We start from the raw sequence: 23,160 nt of genomic DNA, 5'->3' as shown, positions 1-23,160 counted from the left end.
AGCTTCAAAGATATTGAGGAGCTTTCAAAGTTTGAGTCTCACAAAACGAATTCTCCCGCTGTGACCTCAGATTGTGACACTCTGGTTGGCTTTGTGTAATCGGGCCAAAAGTACATGGGGAGAAATATGGGAGAGCAGAGCTGCTGGGTAGGCTTTCTTCATTATGTCAAGGAAATGTGGTACAGGTTCAAAAATGCACAAACTGCAGCAGTACCTGCTAATGAAAAAAGAGTCATTGCCATCAACCGTTACATCACCAGCCTCTACTGCAACTCCTTACTCCCAAGGTATGTCAAAAGTAAACACAAATCATCTGAAAAATATTGCTTGTGGCATCATATATCTTTTTGGTTTTCATTATGTTTTATTGCATAGCAATGGATGAATGAAGTTTTCCTGGAGAAAGCTATACTGAGTATTTCACCTTCCAAAATCCAGACCATGCTCTGAGTTAAACATGTTTTCTATGTATTTTTAAACACATAACCATTTTACTGAGTTTCCATTTGAGTTAGGAATGTAAGGATTATTCAACAAATAGTTGTGCTACATTTGTGAGGAATTATTGTCACTTATTTTCTAGCTATTTTGACAACTACATTAACTATTGTGTATCGTTGCTACTTTAGGCAAATTACTTCAAATCTACTCATTGTAAACTGTAATGTAACTGCTTGTAACCAAGATCATGTGTGTGTATGTTAAACTTTATTTCAGATTCACCAGCATCAGCAGCTGTAGGAGCACCATCTGTGTCTACTGGCAGAGGTTTTTCTCCATCAGTTTGGCAGGACTATTCACTGAATTATTCTGCCTAACAATATACCTTGGTTATTATTTTGGCCTTGTTCTGGCTTTGTTCTGGCTATGTTCTGGCCATGTTCCTAATTGTTATTTTGCTTGTGTTCTACTAACAAAATCAAAAGGACATGTTCATGACAACATGTCCATCAAAACCTCCGTCTCCATGAGGGTAAGTGTTCATTTGAGTTCCCTTTTTGCATGTCCTCTGAATTTCTGTGCATGTGCATGTATGATATATTTAGTCTACAAGGTCATTCAATTGTGTATTTGTGAAATAAGTGTACTATAAGTAAGTAATCACTGTAGTCTACATGTTGATTTTTTTACCTTTTGGTATTTGTGATTCCAGCACCAACACACCCTGCACGTCAGCCTGGGCCGCCAGCACCAACACGCCCTGCATCTCAGCCTGTGCCACCAGCATCAACACGCCCTGCATCTCAGCCTGTGCCACCAGCATCAACACGCCCTGCATCTCAGCCTGTGCCACCAGCATCAACACGCCCTGCATCTCAGCCTGTGCCACCAGCATCAACACGCCCTGCATCTCAGCCTGTGCCACCAGCATCAACACGCCCTGCATCTCAGCCTGTGCCGCCAGCATCAACACGCCCTGGATTTCCACCCTCACTTCCACTGCCCAGATATGACCAAGAAATGATTCACTGGAACTGCTCTCAACAGCAAAAGGTATGGATGAAGATGGAGCTGGAAGCCATGGGACTGTGGCCGGGAAGTCCACCTGTGAGGCACCTTACTAACTCTGTCTCTTTGTGGCGTCTACCACCTCAGCCTGAGCTCATTGAGACTGCCTGTGGGCTTCCATCCCCCAAATATTTCCAGCTACATCCATTCTTCATCTGGAAACCAGAGAATGACAGCATCATGGGAAGGCTGAGAAACAATTATGTTCTCCCATGTCTTCACAGTTGTTCTCGACCACAGATAACTTCATCAGGTGTAGGAAGGCCTCGAGTGGTTGTTGGCATTGTCAATCAATATTACTTGTTTGCATCTCGGCTTTGCTGCAAAGCATGCAAAAGGAATTGGTTTGCTGACAATCCTCTGTGGCTGGCAAAGCTCCCTAAAAGGTATACCAACATGTTGCCAGCCCTCCTTACCTACAAGAAAGCGATCTGTAAATCTGTGGTAGATGAATTAAGACGCACTGGCCAATCAGCTGATGGAGATGATGCACCTAAAGTATGAAAGAGCAAACCTGGCCTACCTGCTAAGTGTGCAGAACATCAAGGATGCTGAGGCAGGGTTGTATGGTCAGAGCACCATCAGCAAATACCTGAGGAGGGACAGTACACCTGCTGCATTTGGGGGGTATGAAGACACAGACGGCTGGTGTGGAATGTCTGTGTCGTCATATTACCTTACAGACTGTCTTCTGCAGGAGTTTCAGAGGCAGGAGCCATCAATCACGCAGCTCTTACAGGGCACATTTGGACAGGTGTTGAGATCCGACCACACCCGGAAGATTGCCAGGAAAGTCACTCTTACATCAGGCACAATGTCATCTTATGCTGTGATGAACGAGAACTGGATGATCATCTCTTGGGTGATGGTGCAGTCCGAGAGTGAAAGGTCTTTGGAGCCCATGTATGAAGGTCTGGCCACACGCTACACTGCTGCTGGAATTGAAAAGGCCAATTACCATTGGGTGGACAGGTATTTATTATATAATTTGTTTAACAATTGTATAAGCCTTTTCAGCTTACATATGTTATTTAATGATATTAATAATTTCATTTAAATCTCAAATAGGGAAGAAAATTAATTATATATTTAATCATGTAACTTTTTTTTAATCCTCTTCTATTTCTGGACATTGTTATGTTTCTTTGTACATAGGGACTGCTGTGCAGCCTTCAGGGTCCAGAATTCTCATCCAGCTGAGCACCTTTTGAGGGAAGCCTGGAGGACTACAGAGGCTACTGTTGCAGAGGTGACATCCGGGGACTTGACCAACATCTGTGCTTCGAGGTCAAAGTTTAATGAGTTCATCTCTGTAAAGCTGGACTTGTTCCACTGTATGAGACGATTCTGCCGGGAGTGTGTCTCAGAGCATCATTCCTTATACAGCTCTTTCTGTCAGTTCCTCTCGGCTGCCTTCACAATTGTGGATCAGCAGGATCTGAAGAGACTGAAGGAGGCCTATGTCTTCTGTGGGATCGTGCCAGCAAATCCAACAAAGCAGCATATCCGGGAGCACTGCAGGACAAAGATCCCTCAGCCACGAGAGCTTGTGAAGAGAGTGGAAGAAGTTCTCCTTCACTTCCACCTGTTAAAAGATGTAAATGACATCCCTCTCTTCAAACCGTCCATGCTGAAAGCCTGGAGGATCCAGCGAGTCCACATGCTGAGGGGCTGTCTCAGTGACCCAGAACGGGAGGATGGGATTCTGTACAGATACGGTGGCACGCTGCAACTCAACCATGTCCAGGGTGAAGGGGCATCTGTGCCCGTGTGGATTCCAATCAGAGGCACTTCACAGCAAGAGGGCTACCACTTCCACCAGGCTCAGTGGGTGACTGGGAACAAAGTCTCCCCAGAGTTATTTCAGGCCCAGGGTATGACTGGTGTGGCACGCTGGAATTTCCAGAGATTGGTGGATCTCAAACAGCCGGGTGTGGTTTTGCCTGCAGTGTTTGACCCACTACTGATCACAGACTTGAACATGGCCTCTGTGAATGTGACGGGGAGCGCCAAATATCCAGCACTACAAGTCTCCAACAGGGACACGGGAGAGAGGTTTGGACTCGAGTACGTTGAGCAAGGGTGCCGTGCTGTTCCTCTCGACTGGGAAAAGCACAGATCTCAGAAGAGGACAGACATGTCCGTATTCCTGACCCCTCTCCCTGTTGAGAAATGTCAACCCTCAGCAACACAGCTGCCGCCGACTGTCAGATTTCCTGATTCTGCAGCTCCTGCTACTGAGGCTTTAAAGAGAGAAAGCACTGAGGAGCCCCAGATGGACATAGGTAATTCAGAATAATACCACAAACATAGGCATATCTCTCTCACACTAACTCAGTCACACGCACCTAAATATGCTTGCAGACACATGCATTCTGCATAATTACTTTCACTGAAGAACTGTTCCTCTCTTTCAGATCTGCCCTGCACACCTCCACTGCCTATGACCGCCTCACCAAGAAGTGCACGCACGGGGCCTATCAAGACTGGTGGCCGGGTCTTTGTGTTGGACCACAATCGGTGGCCTGGCCCAATGAGGGTGGCTATTGATGGTCTGCTTGCCAGGCATCATGGACAGAAGGACATGCTGAAACTGGTGGACTTTGTCTATGCTTCCATGGTGCAAAGTTCATGTGCAGACCCCAACAGCCTGCTTCACCCAACCACCAAACACCACATTGGAAGGTATATTAAACACCTGGCCAAATTAAAAAACACCAGTTCCTCCCTTAACACCAGTCCTGAAAAGCTCTTGGAGACCCAACAACTGTGGCAGCACTTAACCATGGGTAGTGACACAACCTGTGTCCCTGTAACAGCACTCCCACCTGCAGTTGTGAACCCACCCGCACTGCCCACACAAAATGCTCCTCTTACTGAAGCTGCCATAGAGAAAATTGTTTTGGGACTGATGGAAAAGCAGCAACAGTCAGAGCAACAACAGCAGCAAAAGAAAAAAATGACAAAAACCTGCCTTTCATGTGGCCAACCCAAGTCCCGTTACATGAATGATGGCTCCTCAATTCATTATTTTTATCAGAGTGGGCATGTTAGGTACTTCTACTGCTCCACAAAAGTATTTAAAACATATGGAGCAGAGGGCCTCACAAACCCCAAAATGTCTTTTGAGGATTTCATGTCAACACCCTTCTTTCAACAAGAACTTGAATCCATAAAACAGAAAGTGGAACAACAGAAGGACAAACAAAAGAGGAAGTCAGCAGATGTGGTACCCTCTGGCCGTTTGTGCAGGTTCTGCCATTTGGAACTAAAACAGGGCCCTAATAGTCCTCACATTCACACAGGGTTCCCCGGAGTGGCAGGGAAATATATTTATTGTCCTGCCAAGATGTTCTCCCTCTACCAGGCCAAGGGTATGGAGAAAGAAATGACCTGGAAGGAGTTCCAGGCATCTGCTTTTTATCATGATGAAAAGAAAAGATGGATGGATGAAAAGAGGAAATGTTGATTTACACACACACACACGCATCCACACACACACACACACAAACAAACAAAATGGCCATAATCTTTTAATAAAACAATTTTGAAGTTCAATACAATTCTCTTGCCTTTAATTCATGTTTACATATTGAACATACTGTACATGAAGTCAGACAGGGTTGCTTATAATTACATTGTGGCACAAGGTACATGAAAAATCAACTGACAGAAAAGTTTGGTTTGTGTAACCCTAAATCTAAGTTAAGATTGGCAAGGAGGTCAAAGGCTGGTCTGTGCATTCAAGTCGACTGCAGGGCTGAAGAAGGTTTTTACCAGGTCATCGGATGAAGTACTTTTGTTTCCTCAACAGGTAGGGCTGATAAGTAAGAATAATCCACTGCAATCTTTAACTGAAGAGGAAAATCTTATGGTAGAATATGTGCAGTACATAAATGTGTTAATTATTTTGAAAGGTGTTATCTTTAAATTAATTTCACATCAGCATAAATGAATGAAGTAATTTGGTCTTTAAAATAACACTTTCACAAAAGCAGAAAATCCCATTACAAAATACTATTATTTTAATACACTGGATATAAACTAGTACACCTGAAATAAGATGGGGAATGTATAATATTTTGAATACATTTGGAGTATATTATCAATGTTCTGAAATATTATTCATCAATCATATGTTATCAGTATACAAAAATAGCAAGTAAAAGTGGGTCTATATTAAAACACTGAATTATACTTATACTAAATAGTATAGTAAATATAACTATTTAGTGTACAAAGGTACAATATAAACGTTCCAAGTAATACACTTCAAGTACACTGTGTTTTGGGCTTGGGAAAATACACTGCATGATCAAATAAAACCAATAGTGACAAAATCTAATTATAATCTATCATTCAATTCCCCAATACATGGGGAAAAAATATCAGAATACAGTTTCCTTGTTTAGAATTGAACCCCCAATAAAAGCGTTTCAAGAAAAAGGCAGCCTGAAAAAAATAAAAAGAGCCCTAAAGCGTTTCCCATTCATTCTCTATGGTAGTCCTAAACCACTACGGATGTAATATATTTTCGGCCACACACTGATTCAGTGGCGCTGTTTCGACAAAACGGCTGTTACAGCTATACGCGACTGGCCCCCGCGTGGCAGGCGAGAATTCTACCACTGAACCACCAATGCCTTAGTGTTGTAATAATCTAGGCCTCTGACTTTGAACGGAGCATGCGTTTTGCTCTGTCATGGAGTGATTTGTGTCTGTTTATTTCACTTTTGTTTATTATCTATTTCACTTGCTTTGGCAATGTAAACATATGTTTCCCATGTCAATAAAGCTCTTTTAATTGAATTGCGTGAAAGAGAGAAAGAGAGGGAGGGGGGAGAAGGGGGAAACATATGTTTACTTGGAATGGATGATCGGAAGAGAGTTAGTCAGACACTGAATTCCAATTCCCTAGACCACTTTCTGAACCATTGAAGATGAGTGAGGAAATGCAGTTGCAAGGCATATAGTGATGTCGGTTTATCCTTCCTAATCCTTCCTGTTAATATACATAAAATCTAATGTTATTTGTCACATACACGTATTTAGCAGATGTTATAGCGGGTGTAGCGAAATGCTTGTGCTTCTAGCTCCGACAGTTTTTTATTTATTTTGTATTTATTTCACCTTTATTTAACCAGGTAAACCAGTTGAGAACAAGTTCTCATTTACAACTGCGACCTGGCCAAGATAAAGCAAAGCAGTGCGATAAAAACAACAACACAGAGTTACATATGGGGTAAAACAAAACAAAGTCAAAAATACAACAGAAATACATATATATACAGTGTGTGCAAATGTAGCAAGTTATGGAGGTAAGGCAATAAATAGGCCATAGTGCAAAATAATTACAATTAGTATTAACACTGGAATGATAGATGTGCAAGAGATGATGTGCAAATAGAGATACTGGGGTACAAATGAGCAAAATAAATAACAATATAGGGATGAGGTAGTTGGGCGGGCTAATTTCAGATGGGCTGTGTACAGGTGCAGTGATCGGTAAGGTGCTCTGACAACTGATGCTTAAAGTTAGTGAGGGAGATAAGTGTCTCCAGCTTCAGAGATTTTTGCAATTTGTTCCAGTCATAGTAATATCTAACAAGTAATATCTAACAATTTCAGAACATATACCTAATACACACAAAACTATTAAGGAATGGAATTTAAGAAAATATACATATATGGACAAGCAATGACAAGCAATGACAGAGCGGCATGGACTAAGATACAGTAGAATATTATAGAATATAATGCAGTATATACATATGAGATGAGTAGTGCAAGATATGTCAACATTATTAAAGTGACTGTAAACATGATTCATTATGTAAACAAGCATACATGACTGTTCCATGCGCAAAACCCTCTCACAGACATTGTCATCTGCTCTTAACATAGCATACTTAATTGCCTGCTGATCGGACATAAACTGTAGATGGGCTTCCCAATTTATTCAAACTGTTTGGGTAGGTTTTAGACTCCAAGAACATTCACACCTCGCCTAATGGGTAACCAGTTGACTGGACTTCACAGCGATATGGATGGTAACAAAAAAGTCAACACAGTTGCAATGTATTTTTTTTATTGCGACTGGGTTAAACAGTATGTAGGCTACAGTAAAGAGTTTCCTATATTCCAATATGATATCGATATCAAATGGAAAAATGCAGCTGATATTGACATGGACTTTCCATATTAATGTTTGAGACAAATACTTATTGGTCATTGATTTGACAAGGACCATGTTCTTTATATGCTGCACCAGAGTTTTCATTGTTAGTTTTAACTGTCAAGCTGGAAAACACAATAAAATAACTCTGTGTTGACTGAAAGCCAAAGCTGTGAAATGTGTTGCATTGTGAAGGCATGCGCTAAGAACCAGCCTTAAAGACATGGTGTCAGTTCCTATAACCCAGCCCTGAAGTCATTCCATTCCTTTTATGGCAGTTCCTCCCCTTATATGGGTGCACGGCTCTGGGGAATGCACGGAATCTGCAAATCTTGGTAAGCGGACTGTTTTAATAAAAGTCACACACACACTGTCTAAGAGTTAAAGAAAACACAGACTATGTACTTTTCTCTCAGCAGCTTCCATACTTCTTCACCACAGTGGGTATTATTCAGACCAATGCGGGAAATGCCATTCTGTATGGTATGCATGAGATAGACAGGGGAGGAAGTTGCCCTTAGATACTGATTCAAGGCCAGTTTTGCATATTCTCCTCTAATGGTTGAAGCTGGAATCCTTAATTGGTGAAACTGCCATTCCTTTTGGGATATTACAACAACAAAGAAGTTACTGCAAACAGTTTTTTTCCCACGTACAATAGGACAGCAGAATATGCACTGCACATTTTTTCCCCATGCTGTAGAATGCTCCTTTCATCTGTTTTCATCAACAAAACCAAAGGCGCTGGGGCGAACAGTGGCGCTGTTTCCCCTAATGCAAATTCTAACATTAAGGGCGGGATTCAGGGAGGGTTAGCTGATCTGAATGAGAGCGCCACTTGGTAAGAGGCGGACCCATAGAGTTCCCGGTGCAAGGTGAAAGGAACAACTGCCCTAGGTCCCCGGTTAGACGGAGATGGCTCAGTAGGAGACAGGGGTGAAGAACACAGGTTTATGGTCAGCCTCGACACACCGCCATTACAGGAGAAACAGGAGATTGATAGTGATAGTGTGGAAATGTAGTATCAACAAGAGAAGAGAGGATGGGAATGTATTACACAGAGGTATAGCTATAAAGATGTAGCAACATAATGTCAACAGTACTAGCAGGACAAGGATGTACTAATAGCAATTACAATAGTGCAACAGTGGCAGGATAATAGCTAAGGAATAGCAGTGTAAAAACATAGGCTATAAATGAAATCAAATTTTATTTGTCACATACACGTTTAGTAGATGTTATAGCGGGTGTAGCGAAATGCTTGTGCTTCTAGCTCCGACAGTGCAGTAATATCTAACAAGTAATATCTAACAATTTCACAACATATACCTAATACACACAAAACTAGTAAGGAATGGAATTTAAGAAAATATACATATATGGACAAGCAATGACAGAGCAGCATGGACTAAGAATATTATAGAATAGAATGCAGTATATACATATGAGATAAGTAGTGAAAGATATGTCAATATTATTAAAGTGACTGTAAACATTATTAAAGTGACTAGCGTTCCATTTCTTAAAGTGGCCAGTGATTTCAATAGGCAGCAGCAGCCTCTAATGTGCTAGTGATGGCTATTTAACAGTCTGATGGCCTTGAGATAGAAGCTGTTTTTCATTCTCTCGGTCCCAGCTTTGATGCACCTGTACTGACCTCGCCTTCTGGATGATAGCGGGGTGAACAGGCAGTGGCTCGGGTGGTTGATGTCCATTATCTTTTTGGCCTTCCTGTGACATCGGGTGCTGTATGTGTCTTGGAGGGCGGGTAGTTTGCCCCCGATAATGCGTTCGGCAGACTGCACCACCCTCTGGAGAGCCCTGCAGTTGCGGGCGGTGCAGTTGCCGTACCAGGTGGTGATACAGCCCAACAGGATGCTCTCAATTGTGCATCTGTAAACGTTTGTGAGGGTTTTAGGTGCCAAGACAATTTCTTCAGCCTCCTGAGGTTGAAGAGGCTCTGTTGCGCCTTCTTCACCACACTGTCTGCGTGGGTGGACCATTTCAGTTTGTCGGTGATGTGTACGCCAAGGAACTTGAAGCTTTCCACCTTCTCCACTGTGGTCCCGTCAATGTGGATAGGGGGGTGCACCCTCTGCTGTTTCCTGAAAATAAGATGTACTTTATTTTCCATTACCTTACAGATTGGAAATGTGTGTTTATACTCATAACCCAATGCCCGAGAGACACACACACACCACGAGGGGCTGAAAGCAATGGGTCAGCCACCGTGCAGCGCCCCCTGGAGCAAATGTAGGGGGTTAAGTGCCTTGCTCAAGGGCACAACGGCAGGGGCCGGTATCTAGGATGATGCCAGCAACCATCCGGTTGTCGGCTCACTCTGCACCAGTTTTCCCAGTCTGAGCTGGGATTCGACCAGCTTCTCTAATTATAGCTAGGCTACCTGCTATAATGGTTAAGGCTAATGGTCTAGACAACAATAGCAGTGTAATACCATCAATGGTAATAATAGACCAGAAGTAATGCTATACAGGTTAATACACTGTAATAATAGGATTAATAGCAGCAAGGCTAACAGCATAGCAGCAATGGGCGAAATGCACTGCACATAGGCAATGACTTAAGAAGCTCAACATAATAGCAGCTAATTATTAGCAACCGGCTAATAGAGAATACAGTACACACAATAAAGCTACTAGCACACATTAACAGCTAGACTAAGGAAAGGTTAAGCATTATAGCTGAAAGGCTAATAAGCTAATAGGAAAAGGATATAAGCTAACACCATAAGCTAACACAACATAAGAGTAAAACCATACATAGGCAAGCATAAGTTAGCATTGAATGTTAGCATTCCAGTCAGCATGCTAAGTGGCTAATTATGAAACTATACGGCTATGGGGGCCGCCATCTTGGAATGGTCACATGACAATAATAACAACCGGAAACAGCGGCCATATTTGATATGTTAATTAACTCGCTGCTTGCAGCCATCTTAGGCCTATAGGTTTCAATAGCAAATAGTGTGACTTGTGAGAAACAACAGCAAAGTACTCATAAATGGATAAAACAGGCTATGTAACATGGCATAGTACTAGGAGGTAAAATACTAACATACTGTAGTTACGGAATACCAGTTGGATAAAAGTTGAATAGTTTGTAAGCAGGTAACAAGCGATTGTTACATAGGAATACAACAGCTGCATAAACTAATACACAAAGGCACTCTGGCTCCACAAAGTCCACTTACTTTGGGCAGTGACGCTCACACACTAAAGGAGTCCAGGGGAAATGTGTCCACAGGTGGTAATCAAGAGAGAACCATTGCACACTCCCAGAATCTTGGCTGGTGTGTAAAACCCGCAAATTCAGACAAACAAAAAGGTGTAATTGCAACCAATCAGGGGTCAGTTGGCCAAGGTCAGGGAAGTGAGAGAGTTCAACAGCCAGACACCTCTGCACCGGAAGAAGGAGAGATGTCAGAGTGAGCTGCAAAAACGTATACGATTCTGATCAGACCCTACACCCAAAAGAGGGCACTACTTTCATCCACCTCTGGCCTGCTAGACATTTACATTTTACTCATTTAGCAGACGCTCTTATCCAGAGCAACTTACATACATTATTTGATTTTTTTTTTTTTCACCCCCCCGTGGGAATCGAACCCACAACCCTGGCGTTGCAAACGCCATGCTCTACCAACTGAGCTACATCCCCTGCCGGCCATTCCCTCCCCTACCCTAGACGATGCTGGGCCAATTGTGCGCCGCCCCATGGGTCTCCCGGTCGCAGCCAGCTACGACAGAGCCTGGATTCGAACCAGGATCTCTAGTGGCACAGCTAGCACTGCGACGCAGTGCCTTAGACCACTGAGCCTACTGAGCTCCCCTACCTCTACGGAAGCACAGTTCCCGCTCAGCCCAGTCAAAGCTATTCGCTGCTCTGGCACCCCAATGGTGGAACAAGCTCCCCCACGACGCCAGGACAGCGGAGTCACTGACCACCTTCCGGAGACACTTGAAACCCTACCTCTTTAAGGAATACCTGGAATAGTATAAAGTAATCCTTCTTCCCCCAACTCCCATAAAAAAAAAAAATGTGATTGTCCCACTGGCTATCATAAGTTGAATGCACCAATTTGTAAGTCGCTCTGGATAAGATGATGTAAATGTAAAGATTAGGGGAGCCAGAGAGGTTTTCCACATGATTCTAGATCTATGCCTAAGGGCAACCTTGACCCAGAGCCATGGGGTACTGGGTGTAAAATACTAAAAGCTTATCTGGGAGGACCATGACTAACGGAGATTACTAGAGAGCTACATGTGCCAGTGGATACTGTTCAGCCACCACAGGTCTGTCTGGCAAGAACAAGTCCAAGATATCTTCAGACAGGTTCATTACTGATCTAAGGGTTCACCACACCACACTTATTGTCATGATTTAACTGGATAGAACCCAAATGCAGACAAGTACACCAAGCCAGAGAAGGTTTAACAGGTTTATTTACAATGTTCAAAAAGGTCCAGGTTCCCAATAATAGGGGAAGAGCAAGTCCAGGTTACAGGGAGGGTAACAGATCCAGGTCAGGGCAGGTGTGGTACCGTAATGTCCTAGTGTCCGTGGTGAGTCCAAAAGGGAGGTCCGGTAGTGGGGAGCAGGATGGTGGTGGCAGGAGTGAAGCGGAGGCAGAAGTCAGGTTCCCATAATCTGTGGCACAGGAGAAAAGTAAATAGAACAGGCCAAAAACACAAAGAGCGAAAACAAACAGGTTGAGTCGGCAGCGAGACTAACATGGTCGTCTTGACTATGATCTGACGATGAGTGGAAAGTTTGACCGGGTCTTAAAGGCTGAGGTGATTATGGTGAATGAGCTGCAGCTGGAACCCTGACTCCCGCACACCAGACTTCACTCCTGCAATCAAGGACAGACAGAGGGGAGGGGGAGAGCAGAGAGAGAGCTACCTAGCAGCAGTAGGCCTAACACTTATCTTATAGACAGTAAACATGGTAAGTGGTTCTATGGAAATGTCAAAATAGGCTATATATAATGTACATCCACATACTGCAAACTGTAGGAATATACCGGGTAGGATACAGTAATAACATAATATCTATGCATTGCCATGAACACTATAATGACCGGACAGTAAAAGCAGTTATATGACTGAATACAACAATGTAGCATACAGGTAAATAACGCACCAAATGAGAATTACCACTGATAAGCATAGGCAGTTCTACACCAATAGAGCCTTTTCCAATACGACACACTAACGTTACGCACATATGCGCGCGACTCGTGTCTGCAGTAAGAAAGCCATCGCCATCTGCGCCCATACAACATAACCTAGATTTACGTTTTTATTACTTCTAAACAACATAACTTTTGGGGGGTTCTCATACGCTTACAATGATGTTTTGATTCTTGCTTGAACAGTCGTTAAGATTATATTTGGTTGTGATCTTTGCAAAATAACTATTTTGGATGCAGCAGTTGATAGCTAGAATGCTAAGCTAACGCTCATTGATATAGGCTGTAGGAAAAGCTAGCCAAAGAGCAAATTTACTGGTTGAAGTGTTTTTTAAGTATAATGTAGTTAGTTGATTTGCGATGATGACAAACATTATATTAAGCAGGACATCTAGCAGGGCAGAAATTTTACGAACTGACTTGTTGGAAAGGTGGCATCCTATGATGGTGCCACCTCTTCAGTAAGACCATTCTACTGCCAATGTTTGTCTATGGAGATTGCATGGATGTGTGCTCAATTTTATATACCTGCTAAAATGACAACAGCAACAAAATAATATATATATATATATATATATATATATATATACACCTGTCAGCAACGGGTGTGGCTGAAATAGCCGAATCCACTAATTTGAAGGGCTGTCCACATGCTTTTGTATATACAGTATAGTGTACCTTTCATAATATTTCCCCTAATGTTATTAGCCTACGTCCTCTTTCTCTCTCTTTGCTTCATTCCTTCCTCCCTTTCAATAGTTAAATGAAATACGTTTTGTTGTCCTTATCTTCATCGTTCTAATGACATCCTTGAATAATATAGGACTAGAATTACATGCAGAAGGCTTTCACTTCTCTTCATGAAGATTGAATGGTTATGGGTCTGAATAAATAACTGCTATAGCCAACCGCCATCGCGCATTCGCTCTTCTTTCAAACTACCCTTGAGTTCTATTGGCTGCTGTATTTAATATTCAGCAAACAAGAGCTTGCGTCCCTCTTCAAAATAGTCTATTGGTATAAGAAATAAAAATAAAAAAATGTCCAGCAAGCTATTCTAGACTAGTGAGGCCAGCGGAGCACAGGTGTGTGCATTTGCGCAAGAGACAGAGGCTATAAGCCAATCAGCACTCACGGCTCGAACTACATGATTACAAATCTCATTATAAACTGGGTGGTTCGAGCCTGTGGTATACCACAGGTATGACAAAGTATTTATTTGTACTGCTCTAATTACGTTGGTAACCAGTTTATAATAGCAATAAGGCACCTCAGGGGTTTGTGGTATATGGCCAATATACCACGGCTAAGGGCTGTATCCAGGCACTCCGCGTTGCGTCGTTCAAAGAACAGCCCTTAGCCGTGGTATATTGGCCATATACCACACCTCCTCGTGCCTTATTGCTTAATTATACAACAAGTGGGTCTAATCCTGAATGCTGATTGGTTAAAAGATACATCTAGATATTATCTCACATTTCTTTTAGACTAACATTTCATTTTCAACAGCGGAGATTTGTATAAACCTTGCTGTCTGTCTCTCCGACATTTGCAGCATTGTTTCAATATTCAAATTCGATCTCCAGCTGTCCCATAGTAATGAATGTGAAGGGGGCAGGAGTCTGGACGAGACAGACAGGCAGGCAGCGTTTCTCAGCCAGTCGAAATCATGAATCAGCTGGCATAATTTTTATGGATATATACAAATAAATGTCAATTGAAAAAAGGTCAAACGAAGTACAGCTAGTTTGCAGTCTTTCCTGCTTCAGTTTGAAGTGATAGTGTTAGCTTTGTTGTTGGCTAGCTCCTCTGAACAACAGTGTCCTTGACGAGTGAGCACATTTTCTATGCCACGCGAAATCGCGCCCCATTAGCTCATTGTTATCGACGTATCCAAATACATGTAACTAGAAAACACCTTAAACAAATGCAAATGCAGCTACTGTTGTTATTCTGGCTGCACTATTTGACGTGACTGTAAATTAGCCGTAGTTGGCTAGCTAGCAAGCAAGGGATAAGAATGTTGCCAGCCAGTATGGCAATGGAACATTTAGAACGAACGACTGGGTCCATAGATACAGAACAAAAAGACTGAACGACTGGGTCGCGTCTCAACCGAACGGATAGAACGAACGACCAGCCGGCCTTGGTAGTAACACTAGATTTGTGTCGGGACTATATCTTGTGGAAGGATGAAATGGTATGAACAAATTCTGCTTCGTCTCGGGCCTAACAACACCCGTGCCAATATATCCATTATCACTTAATTGGCCAACATTTGCATATCATTTTCATATTGTTATTTGAAGTGTCAAATAGTGTTATTTGAAGAGACAAATAGTCTTATTTGACGTGTATCTTTCTTGACACGCAAAGACCCAAACGGCGTTCCATAGTCAGGGAACAATTGTTCTTGTAAAAACATTAGCATTAGTTTTGACCATTTTGATTGACTTTATTTAATTTCACCATTCCAACCAGATACTTTTTTGGGTAGGTAAAGTGAACATTTCTGGAAATGTAGCTTCACCTTGATGTTATGTTCTATCCCTCCGCTGATGGCATGACAACCTGGTTACAACAGGTTGTAAAACGTGTAAAATATTTAGAGAATTCTTTCCATCTAAAGATAGTACCTGCCTGGTAGATGATTTTGGTTGGGCCTAATATTATTATGATACTGTTTTGACAAACTGTAAGCACCTATAATAGTCAGTGATGGAAAAAGTACCCAATTGTCATACTTGAGTAAAAGTAAAAGATACCTCAATAGAAAATGACTCAAGTAAAAGTGAGCCACTCAGTAAAATACTACTTGAGTAAAAGTCTAAAAGTATTTACTTTTAAATATACTTAAGTATCAAAAGTAAATGTAATTGCAAAAATATACTTAAGTATCAAAAGTAAAAATAAAAGTATAAATAATTTCAAATTACTTCTATTAGGCAATCCAAACAGCAGTTTTCTTGTTTTTTAAATTACGGATAGTCAAGGGCACACTGCAACACTCAGATATAATTTACAAATGAAGCATTTTTGTTTAGTGAGTCCGCCACGTCAGAGGCAGTAGGGATGACCATGGATGTTCTTTAGATAAGTGTGTGAATTGAACCATTTTCCTGTCCTGTTAAGCATTCAAAATATAACGAGTACTTTTGGGTGTCAGGGAAAATACAGTGGGGAAAAAAAGTATTTAGTCAGCCACCAATTGTGCAAGTTCTCCCACTTAAAAAGATGAGAGAGGCCTGTAATTTTCATCATAGGTATACGTCAACTATGACAGACAAATTGAGAAAAAATTATCCAGAAAATCACATTGTAGGATTTTTAATGAATTTATTTGCAAATTATGGTGGAAAATAAGTATTTGGTCAATAACAAAAGTTTCTCAATACTTTGTTATATACCCTTTGTTGGCAATGACACAGGTCAAACGTTTTCTGTAAGTCTTCACAAGGTTTTCACACACTGTTGCTGGTATTTTGGCCCATTCCTCCATGCAGATCTCCTCTAGAGCAGTGATGTTTTGGGGCTGTTGCTGGGCAACACGGACTTTCAACTCCCTCCAAAGATTTTCTATGGGGTTGAGATCTGGAGACTGGCTAGGCCACTCCAGGACCTTGAAATGCTTCTTACGAAGCCACTCCTTCGTTGCCCGGGCGGTGTGTTTGGGATTATTGTCATGCTGAAAGACCCAGCCACGTTTCATCTTCAATGCCCTTGCTGATGGAAGGAGGTTTTCACTCAAAATCTCACGATACATGGCCCCATTCATTCTTTCCTTTACACGGATCAGTCGTCCTGGTCCCTTTGCAGAAAAACAGCCCCAAAGCATGATGTTTCCACCCCCATGCTTCACAGTAGGTATGGTGTTCTTTGGATGCAACTCAGCATTCTTTGTCCTCCAAACACGACGAGTTGAGTTTTTACCAAAAAGTTATATTTTGGTTTCATCTGACCATATGACATTCTCCCAATCCTCTTCTGGATCATCCAAATGCACTCTAGCAAACTTCAGACTGGCCTGGACATGTACTGGCTTAAGCAGGGGGACACGTCTGGTACTGCAGGATTTGAGTCTCTGGCGGCGTAGTGTGTTACTGATGGTAGGCTTTGTTACTTTGGTCCCAGCTCTCTGCAGGTCATTCACTAGGTCCCCCCGTGTGGTTCTGGGATTTTTGCTCACCGTTCTTGTGATCATTTTGACCCCACGGGGTGAGATCTTGCGTGGAGCCCCAGATCGAGAGAGATTATCAGTGGTCTTGTATGTCTTCCATTTCCTAATAATTGCTCCCACAGTTGATTTCTTCAAACCAAGCTGCTTACCTATTGCAGATTCAGTCTTCCCAGCCTGGTGCAGGTCTACAATTTTGTTTCTGGTGTCCTTTGACAGCTCTTTGGTCTTGGCCATAGTGGAGTTTGGAGTGTGACTGTTTGAGGTTGTGGACAGGTGTCTTTTATACTGATAACAAGTTCAAACAGGTGCCATTAATACAGGTAACGAGTGGAGGACAGAGGAGCCTCTTAAAGAAGAAGTTACAGGTCTGTGAGAGACAGAAATCTTGCTTGTTTGTAGGTGACCAAATACTTATTTTCCACCATAATTTGCAAATAAATTCATTAAAAATCCTACAATGTGATTTTCTGGATATTTTTTTCTCAATTTGTCTGTCATAGTTGACGTGTACCTATGATGAAAATTACAGGCCTCTCATCTTTTTAAGTGGGAGAACTTGCACAATTGGTGGCTGACTAAATACGTTTTTTCCCCACTGTATATGGTGTAAAAAGTACATTATTTTCTTTAGGAATGTAGTGGAGTAGAAGTAAAAGTTGTAAAAAATATATAAATAGTAAAGTAAAGTACAGATACCCAAAAGCACTTTAAAGTATTTTTACTTAAGTATTTTACACATTACTGATAATAGTTTTCCACTGACCCAGTTTCTCTATAGTGATAGGCGTATGAGGGGAGAGACAGTAGGTAGCTTGCATACCTTCCAAGCCTCTGATAATAGTTCAGCTAATCCTCAGGCACGTGTGGGCAGAGGAGATATGGAGAGAGGCGGTGTGTGTGTATGTGTGTGTGTGTGTGTGTGTCAGGGCAAAATAATGCCTCTTCTAAGAACTAGAGGAACGAAATGAGAGCAGGAATGGCACGCAGGCTTAACTCTGTCCAGCTGACTGGTGCTGGAGCCAGGTAGAATTTACAATGCACACACACTTCCCCAATTATGATATAAATGAACTATAATATATTTTGAAACACACACATACAAAGATGTAGGATCTTAAGTTGATCAGGAAAAATAGATGAGCTTCATGATTGACATAAAAAATTCACTGAAAACAAACACTAACACACGGTTATATTAACAGTATTGCACTTTTCATGTAGCCTAATTTTGGCCAGCTAATAGCCTAACCACTGATCAAGCAACATTATGGACTAAATGTTCAAATCCTGTTGCTGCAGGATTATTTTGCTGGGACAACACTGGTCAAATTAAGATCCTACATCTGTACAGTACACACACGCGCGTGCGTATGCACACACACACACACACACACACACACACACACAACAGAAGGTGCAGAGGAGGTAATTGTGTGTAAGGTCAAGGGTAATTTTGATCTAGGATAGGCAATAGGTCTTTCTATTGTCAGTGCCACTAGGGCACGTGCGTGTTAATATTCACTCAGATAGCAATGACGACCTTGGTCCTCAGGCTACAGTCTGGCATTCCTGGGCCCTCACACTTCTGAGGTCCTGATACATTAGTGTTTGTTGGATGCTGTTCTTGGCCCTCTCCTCTATCATCTGCCTTGCGTTGGCAAAACCTGACCGCACGTCTATTTCTGGCCCTTTTAAAATAACTGAATGGAGTGTTGTGGTGGGTTGTTGTGTTCTACCTCAAGGTTAATATGGGGAAAGCACAGTCACCGGGATGGAATTTGTAACGTGCGTGTGTGTGTTACTTTCTCACTGACTAATTAGCCCATTACATCATCATTACGTGTGCTTCTTGACTCCACATAACAGCTGACAGCAGTCTGGCCTGGGGTCTACAGTACAACATGTCCCTGATGTTATCTCATGACATTAAGGATACATTCACTATATTGTATGTCACTTCAGTCACTGGTGCTCAGCTGTCAAAAACTATTTTATAGAAATATGAAAATTAGATTTCCTTTGGTCAATAGCTAACCTAAAATGCCTCTCTCTCTCTCTCTCTCTCTCTCTCTCTCTCTCTCTCTCTCTCTCTCTCTCTCTCTCTCTCTCCCCCTCTCTATCCTCTCCCCCCTCTCTATCCCCCTCTCTACCCCCCCCCCTCTCTCTCTCTCTCTCCCCCTCTCATCCCCCCCTCTCTCTCTCTCTCTCTCTCTCTCTCTCTCTCTCTCTCTCTCTTTCTCCCTCTCTCTCTGTGTGTAGCTGGCTGACTTTGGCCTGTCCAACCACTTTAAGAAGGACAATTTGCTCCAGACGTACTGTGGGAGTCCTCTCTACGCCTCCCCAGAGATAGTCAAGGGACTGCCCTATCACGGCCCAGAGGTGAGAGGACAACACACACACACACACACACACACACACACACACACCCTCTTACTTACAATGTTTCCCTGTGTTTCTCCTGGGCGTGTGTGTGTCAGGTGGATTGCTGGGCCATGGGAGTCTTGCTGTATGCGTTGGTGTACGGCAGTATGCCGTTTGACGGGGCCAGCTACAGAGTGCTCACAGAGCAGATCAGCCAGGGACGGTACAGCAGACCAATCCCTCCCTCAGGTAAGCCTACACATCACCTGCAGCCTCACAATGAACTGTAAACCTGTTAGTCCATGACTGTCCTGTAAACCCTGGTGTTTGTACTGACGCCCTGTCTGTGTCTGTACCCTGCACACAGATGCCTGTGCCCTGATTGACTGGCTACTGACAGTGCGTGTAGAGGAGAGGGCCACGGTGGAGGACATAGCCAAGCACTGGTGGGTCAACTGGGGCTACGAGGACAGTGTGTGTGACTGCCCCTCATCCCCCCACCAGGACTGCCCCTCCCCGCTGCTCGCCCGCTACATCGACTGGCAGAACCGGGTTGCCACGGCAACCAGTTGCCCGAACTCTGACCCTTCTCCTCACCCTCACCCGTTCTACTTCAGCTTTCCCCTGAAGGGTGATCGCGGGGGAGGGAGGAGGTCGAGGGGGGAGAGGTCAAGTTTAAGGAAGTCGCGTAAGGAGAATGCTATCCCCCAGAGTGCACTGGGAGCATGTAGTCCAGTTTGCACTATAACTGCCATCAACACCACCACTGCCGCCTCCATTTCCTCTTCCTCCATAGGCCAGGTCGAGAGGAAGAAACCAAAGGGGATTCTGAAACCCCAGCGGAGCTTTGATTCAGCCTTCCTGCCCCCTCCTAGGGTGATGGGGGAGAACTCCTCATCCTCCCAGCCATGCAACCTGCCTCCCCAGCCCCACAGAGCTCACACACACACTCACTCTCACACACACTCACACAGTGATGATCTGTCCACAAGCCTGCCTGCCCCCTCTACGTTCTCCCATTCCTCCTCCAAGATGCCCAAAAAGGGGATCCTAAAGAACCTGTACGGGGGGGAGTCAGGGTACTGCTCATCCCCAGAGAGAGGGATGTCTGGAGCGGGCACAGGAGTAGGAGGTAGAGGGGTTGATGGAGATATGTGCTGCTCTTACGAGCCCCACTCCCGCCCCCCCAGCTCAGAGGACAGTCCAACGATGCGGACGGAAGCAGTGCGGAGGAGGAAAGGCATCCTAAAGCGCAACGGCAAGTTCTCACGCAGCCTGGACCTCCCTGACACCCTTCATCCCTCCTTATCCTCAGCTCTGGCTCATTTCCCTGAGGCCCTGCAGCAGCTCCACCAGGCCTCCGGGGGCAGTAGGCCCCCCAGCGTGGTGAGCGAGGACAGCCTCCTCTCCTCCGATTCTTTCGACCTGCTGGACCTCAGCGCCCAATCACGTCGCAGGATCTTCTCCCGGGGCGCCCAACGCAGTGCCTGCAGCTCAGAGGAGGAACTTGAGGACCCGGTAGCAGGGGCAGCAGACGGGATTGGATTAGGAAGAGGACGGGGGCGGGGCAGAGAGGAGGAAGATGAGATGTCATTGGAGGAGAGACGGGAGATGCTAAGATAAGATAAAGGTTGCGTTCCCCTGCTCAACCAATGGTTGCGTGCCACGTCATCAACTATGCCATCGGGAACCAGATTGCTATAAAATATGATGTGGTTAGCTGGTACATAAAATACCTTTCCAGGCGTTGTAAGATCTGGCATGCGTCAGCAACGCCTGGGCAAAGGAACACGTCCACAATATGATAAGCCCAAGATATGACTGGACGCTTGTAATATCAGTTACTGGTGCTGTCTGATAGGCCCGAATTACTGACTGACTTTGTCTTTTTTAACCAAATGACAAGTAACGATAAAGAAGTCGTCGGAAGCACCTAGTCATACAACCTACAGTGATCGTACGTTGAAGGAAAGTAATCAACAAATTGTGCATTTCATCAAGATCAGTTACTGATTGGAATGGATTGAGACTGCTGTCCTAGTGATGGGATTTTAAAAACCTTGGACTCTTTAACTGTGAATGAAGCCATCACTGACTTTAAGGACTCCTATGCACTGTACAGGAGACCACATGGCATTCCCAATCTGGCCCTCATACCATCACGGCCACCTAATCATCCCCTGCTTCCAGTTGGATCAATCATCCCCCCTTCTCTCCCCTGTAACTATTCCCCAGGTTGTTGTTCCCCAGAGAATGTGTTCTCAGTCAACTTACCTGGTAAAATAAGGGTAAAATAAAAATAAATTAAATGTCTATGGACTCCTGTGGACACGAAGCTAATGTGCAATTATAAGACATAGTTAAAATTGTTATGTTAATTCAAGCATGCTGTTTGCAGCACCAGACTTGAGGGTTTGATTCCTGCATGGGCCAAATATACTGTAGAATATACTGATATTATGTGTTCATTCTAAATCACTTTAGATTAAAAACATTTGCTGAATGTCTATACAGTGAATGGCTTTGACTGGGGCAACCAAATGGCGTAAATGTGGATTTGTTATATCTGTGCCACAAGACATGTAATATTACTGTTATTACAAATGTTTCATCTGATTTTACCGACAGCACGTGCCTTCATATATATCTATATTTATTATCTCTGAAGTCACAAGAGACTATGGGTGATGTCATGTTATCTTACCATGGAATGTGATCTTATGGTCAAACAGACTGGGAGATGAGCCTTGAGGATTTTAAATCTGGGATCTGTACGCTGGAAAAGTGTAAGGGTATGTGATTAACATTTGACTGGGAGGCAAGAAGGTAGTTACATCAAGTATTATTGCATTGGTTTTGCATTGGTTCATCTGTTTTGGTACTGTGAAAGAAAAAAATAATAAATGGAATGATGAAAATGAATACTTTTTTCTGGAAATAGGCCTAATGCTTTCTGCTGTCTCACTTCATCCAGAATGTGCAATGACCAAAACACACATTCATTTCTTATCATAAATTGCAGGAAATGTTTGAGGTATTAACTTGACTGATTTGTGTTCCTTGCACTTTCACACAGACGTCTGGAGGTCTAAAAATAAGATGGTGAGAAAACATGGTGAGCCTGTGGAGATGACAGATTAAACAAGCATATTCTGGAGACAAAAATAGGAGCTTTTTAAAATACAATATATTATAAAGCGCCTATCTAATACTGAACAGAACAGCCATTTTTAGACAACACTTCTTCTCTGTTCGCTGCAGTCGAGAGGCATTTTCCCTGGGTTGACCAGAAGTAGGGGAACATTAGGGAGAACAGAGCGTTGTGTTTATAATGTGCCAGTAGTGGTTGTTTTTGATCGATAGCAGAGACCCCATTCTGTCCCTCTACACAAAGACATATTTACTCTAAAGTACATTTCCATGTTCTGTTCATTTACTATGATTAGAAAACATCTGAAGTAGTGCACTCTACCGACTGGAGTCACAAACACAAAATGACTGATGCCTTGCCACTCTGTTGCAAATGCAGTCCATACCACAATCCCCTCTATGGGACGAATCTAGGTCATAGTCAGGCCAAACTTTCACCATGCCACCTCATGCCGTCAGCAGGACTGACCCAAAGGCAGCCGCTCTAGCCACTGTAATCTCAGGTTGATTCTAAAGTGTTTTTTATCCTCATCAGAAAAGGATGGTGTTGCTTAAATGGCTGATCCTATTCTTTTC

At 43.2% G+C, this 23,160-nt stretch overlaps 2 protein-coding genes across 3 annotated transcripts in view; both read left to right on the top strand.

The window, feature by feature from the left end:
- The window catches only part of LOC121546098 (NUAK family SNF1-like kinase 1), a 53,225-nt gene extending 30,869 nt beyond the window's left edge, over positions 1-22,356 (top strand). The window contains exons 5-7 of the mRNA XM_041857118.2: positions 19,333-19,452; positions 19,551-19,683; positions 19,802-22,356. Of these exons, the coding sequence (XP_041713052.2) occupies positions 19,333-19,452; positions 19,551-19,683; positions 19,802-21,057 (1,509 nt within the window). The 3' untranslated portion in view covers positions 21,058-22,356. The remainder of the gene's footprint in view (positions 1-19,332; positions 19,453-19,550; positions 19,684-19,801) is intronic.
- On the top strand, positions 102-6,115 carry LOC121577567. Of its 2 annotated transcripts, XM_041891290.2 has the most exons (6): positions 102-287; positions 718-768; positions 927-973; positions 1,154-2,481; positions 2,665-3,794; positions 3,927-6,115. In XM_041891290.2, exons 4-6 carry the CDS (start codon positions 1,988-1,990, stop codon positions 4,976-4,978), a joined length of 2,676 nt encoding a protein of 891 aa, XP_041747224.2. In that variant the 5' UTR covers positions 102-287; positions 718-768; positions 927-973; positions 1,154-1,987; the 3' UTR covers positions 4,979-6,115. The 2 variants fall into 2 exon arrangements, with proteins under 2 accessions (XP_041747224.2, XP_041747214.2); XM_041891280.2 differs by having other exon boundaries at positions 718-973.
- Positions 22,357-23,160: the final 804 nt, after the last annotated feature.

This window comes from Coregonus clupeaformis, chromosome 30, assembly GCF_020615455.1.
Source record: "Coregonus clupeaformis isolate EN_2021a chromosome 30, ASM2061545v1, whole genome shotgun sequence".
Taxonomy (NCBI): Eukaryota; Metazoa; Chordata; class Actinopteri; order Salmoniformes; family Salmonidae; genus Coregonus; species Coregonus clupeaformis.
Note: the sequence above shows the minus strand (reverse complement) of the source record. Positions and strands in the feature narration are given on the sequence as shown.

Bases quoted from the DNA above. Each gene is read 5' to 3' on its own strand.
- LOC121577567 (XM_041891290.2), top strand. From the start codon at position 1,988: ATGGAGATGATGCACCTAAAGTATGAAAGAGCAAACCTGGCCTACCTG. The intron at 2,482-2,664 runs GTATTTATTATA...CTTTGTACATAG, and splicing joins AATTACCATTGGGTGGACAG to GGACTGCTGTGCAGCCTTCA. The intron at 3,795-3,926 runs GTAATTCAGAAT...CCTCTCTTTCAG, and splicing joins GGAGCCCCAGATGGACATAG to ATCTGCCCTGCACACCTCCA.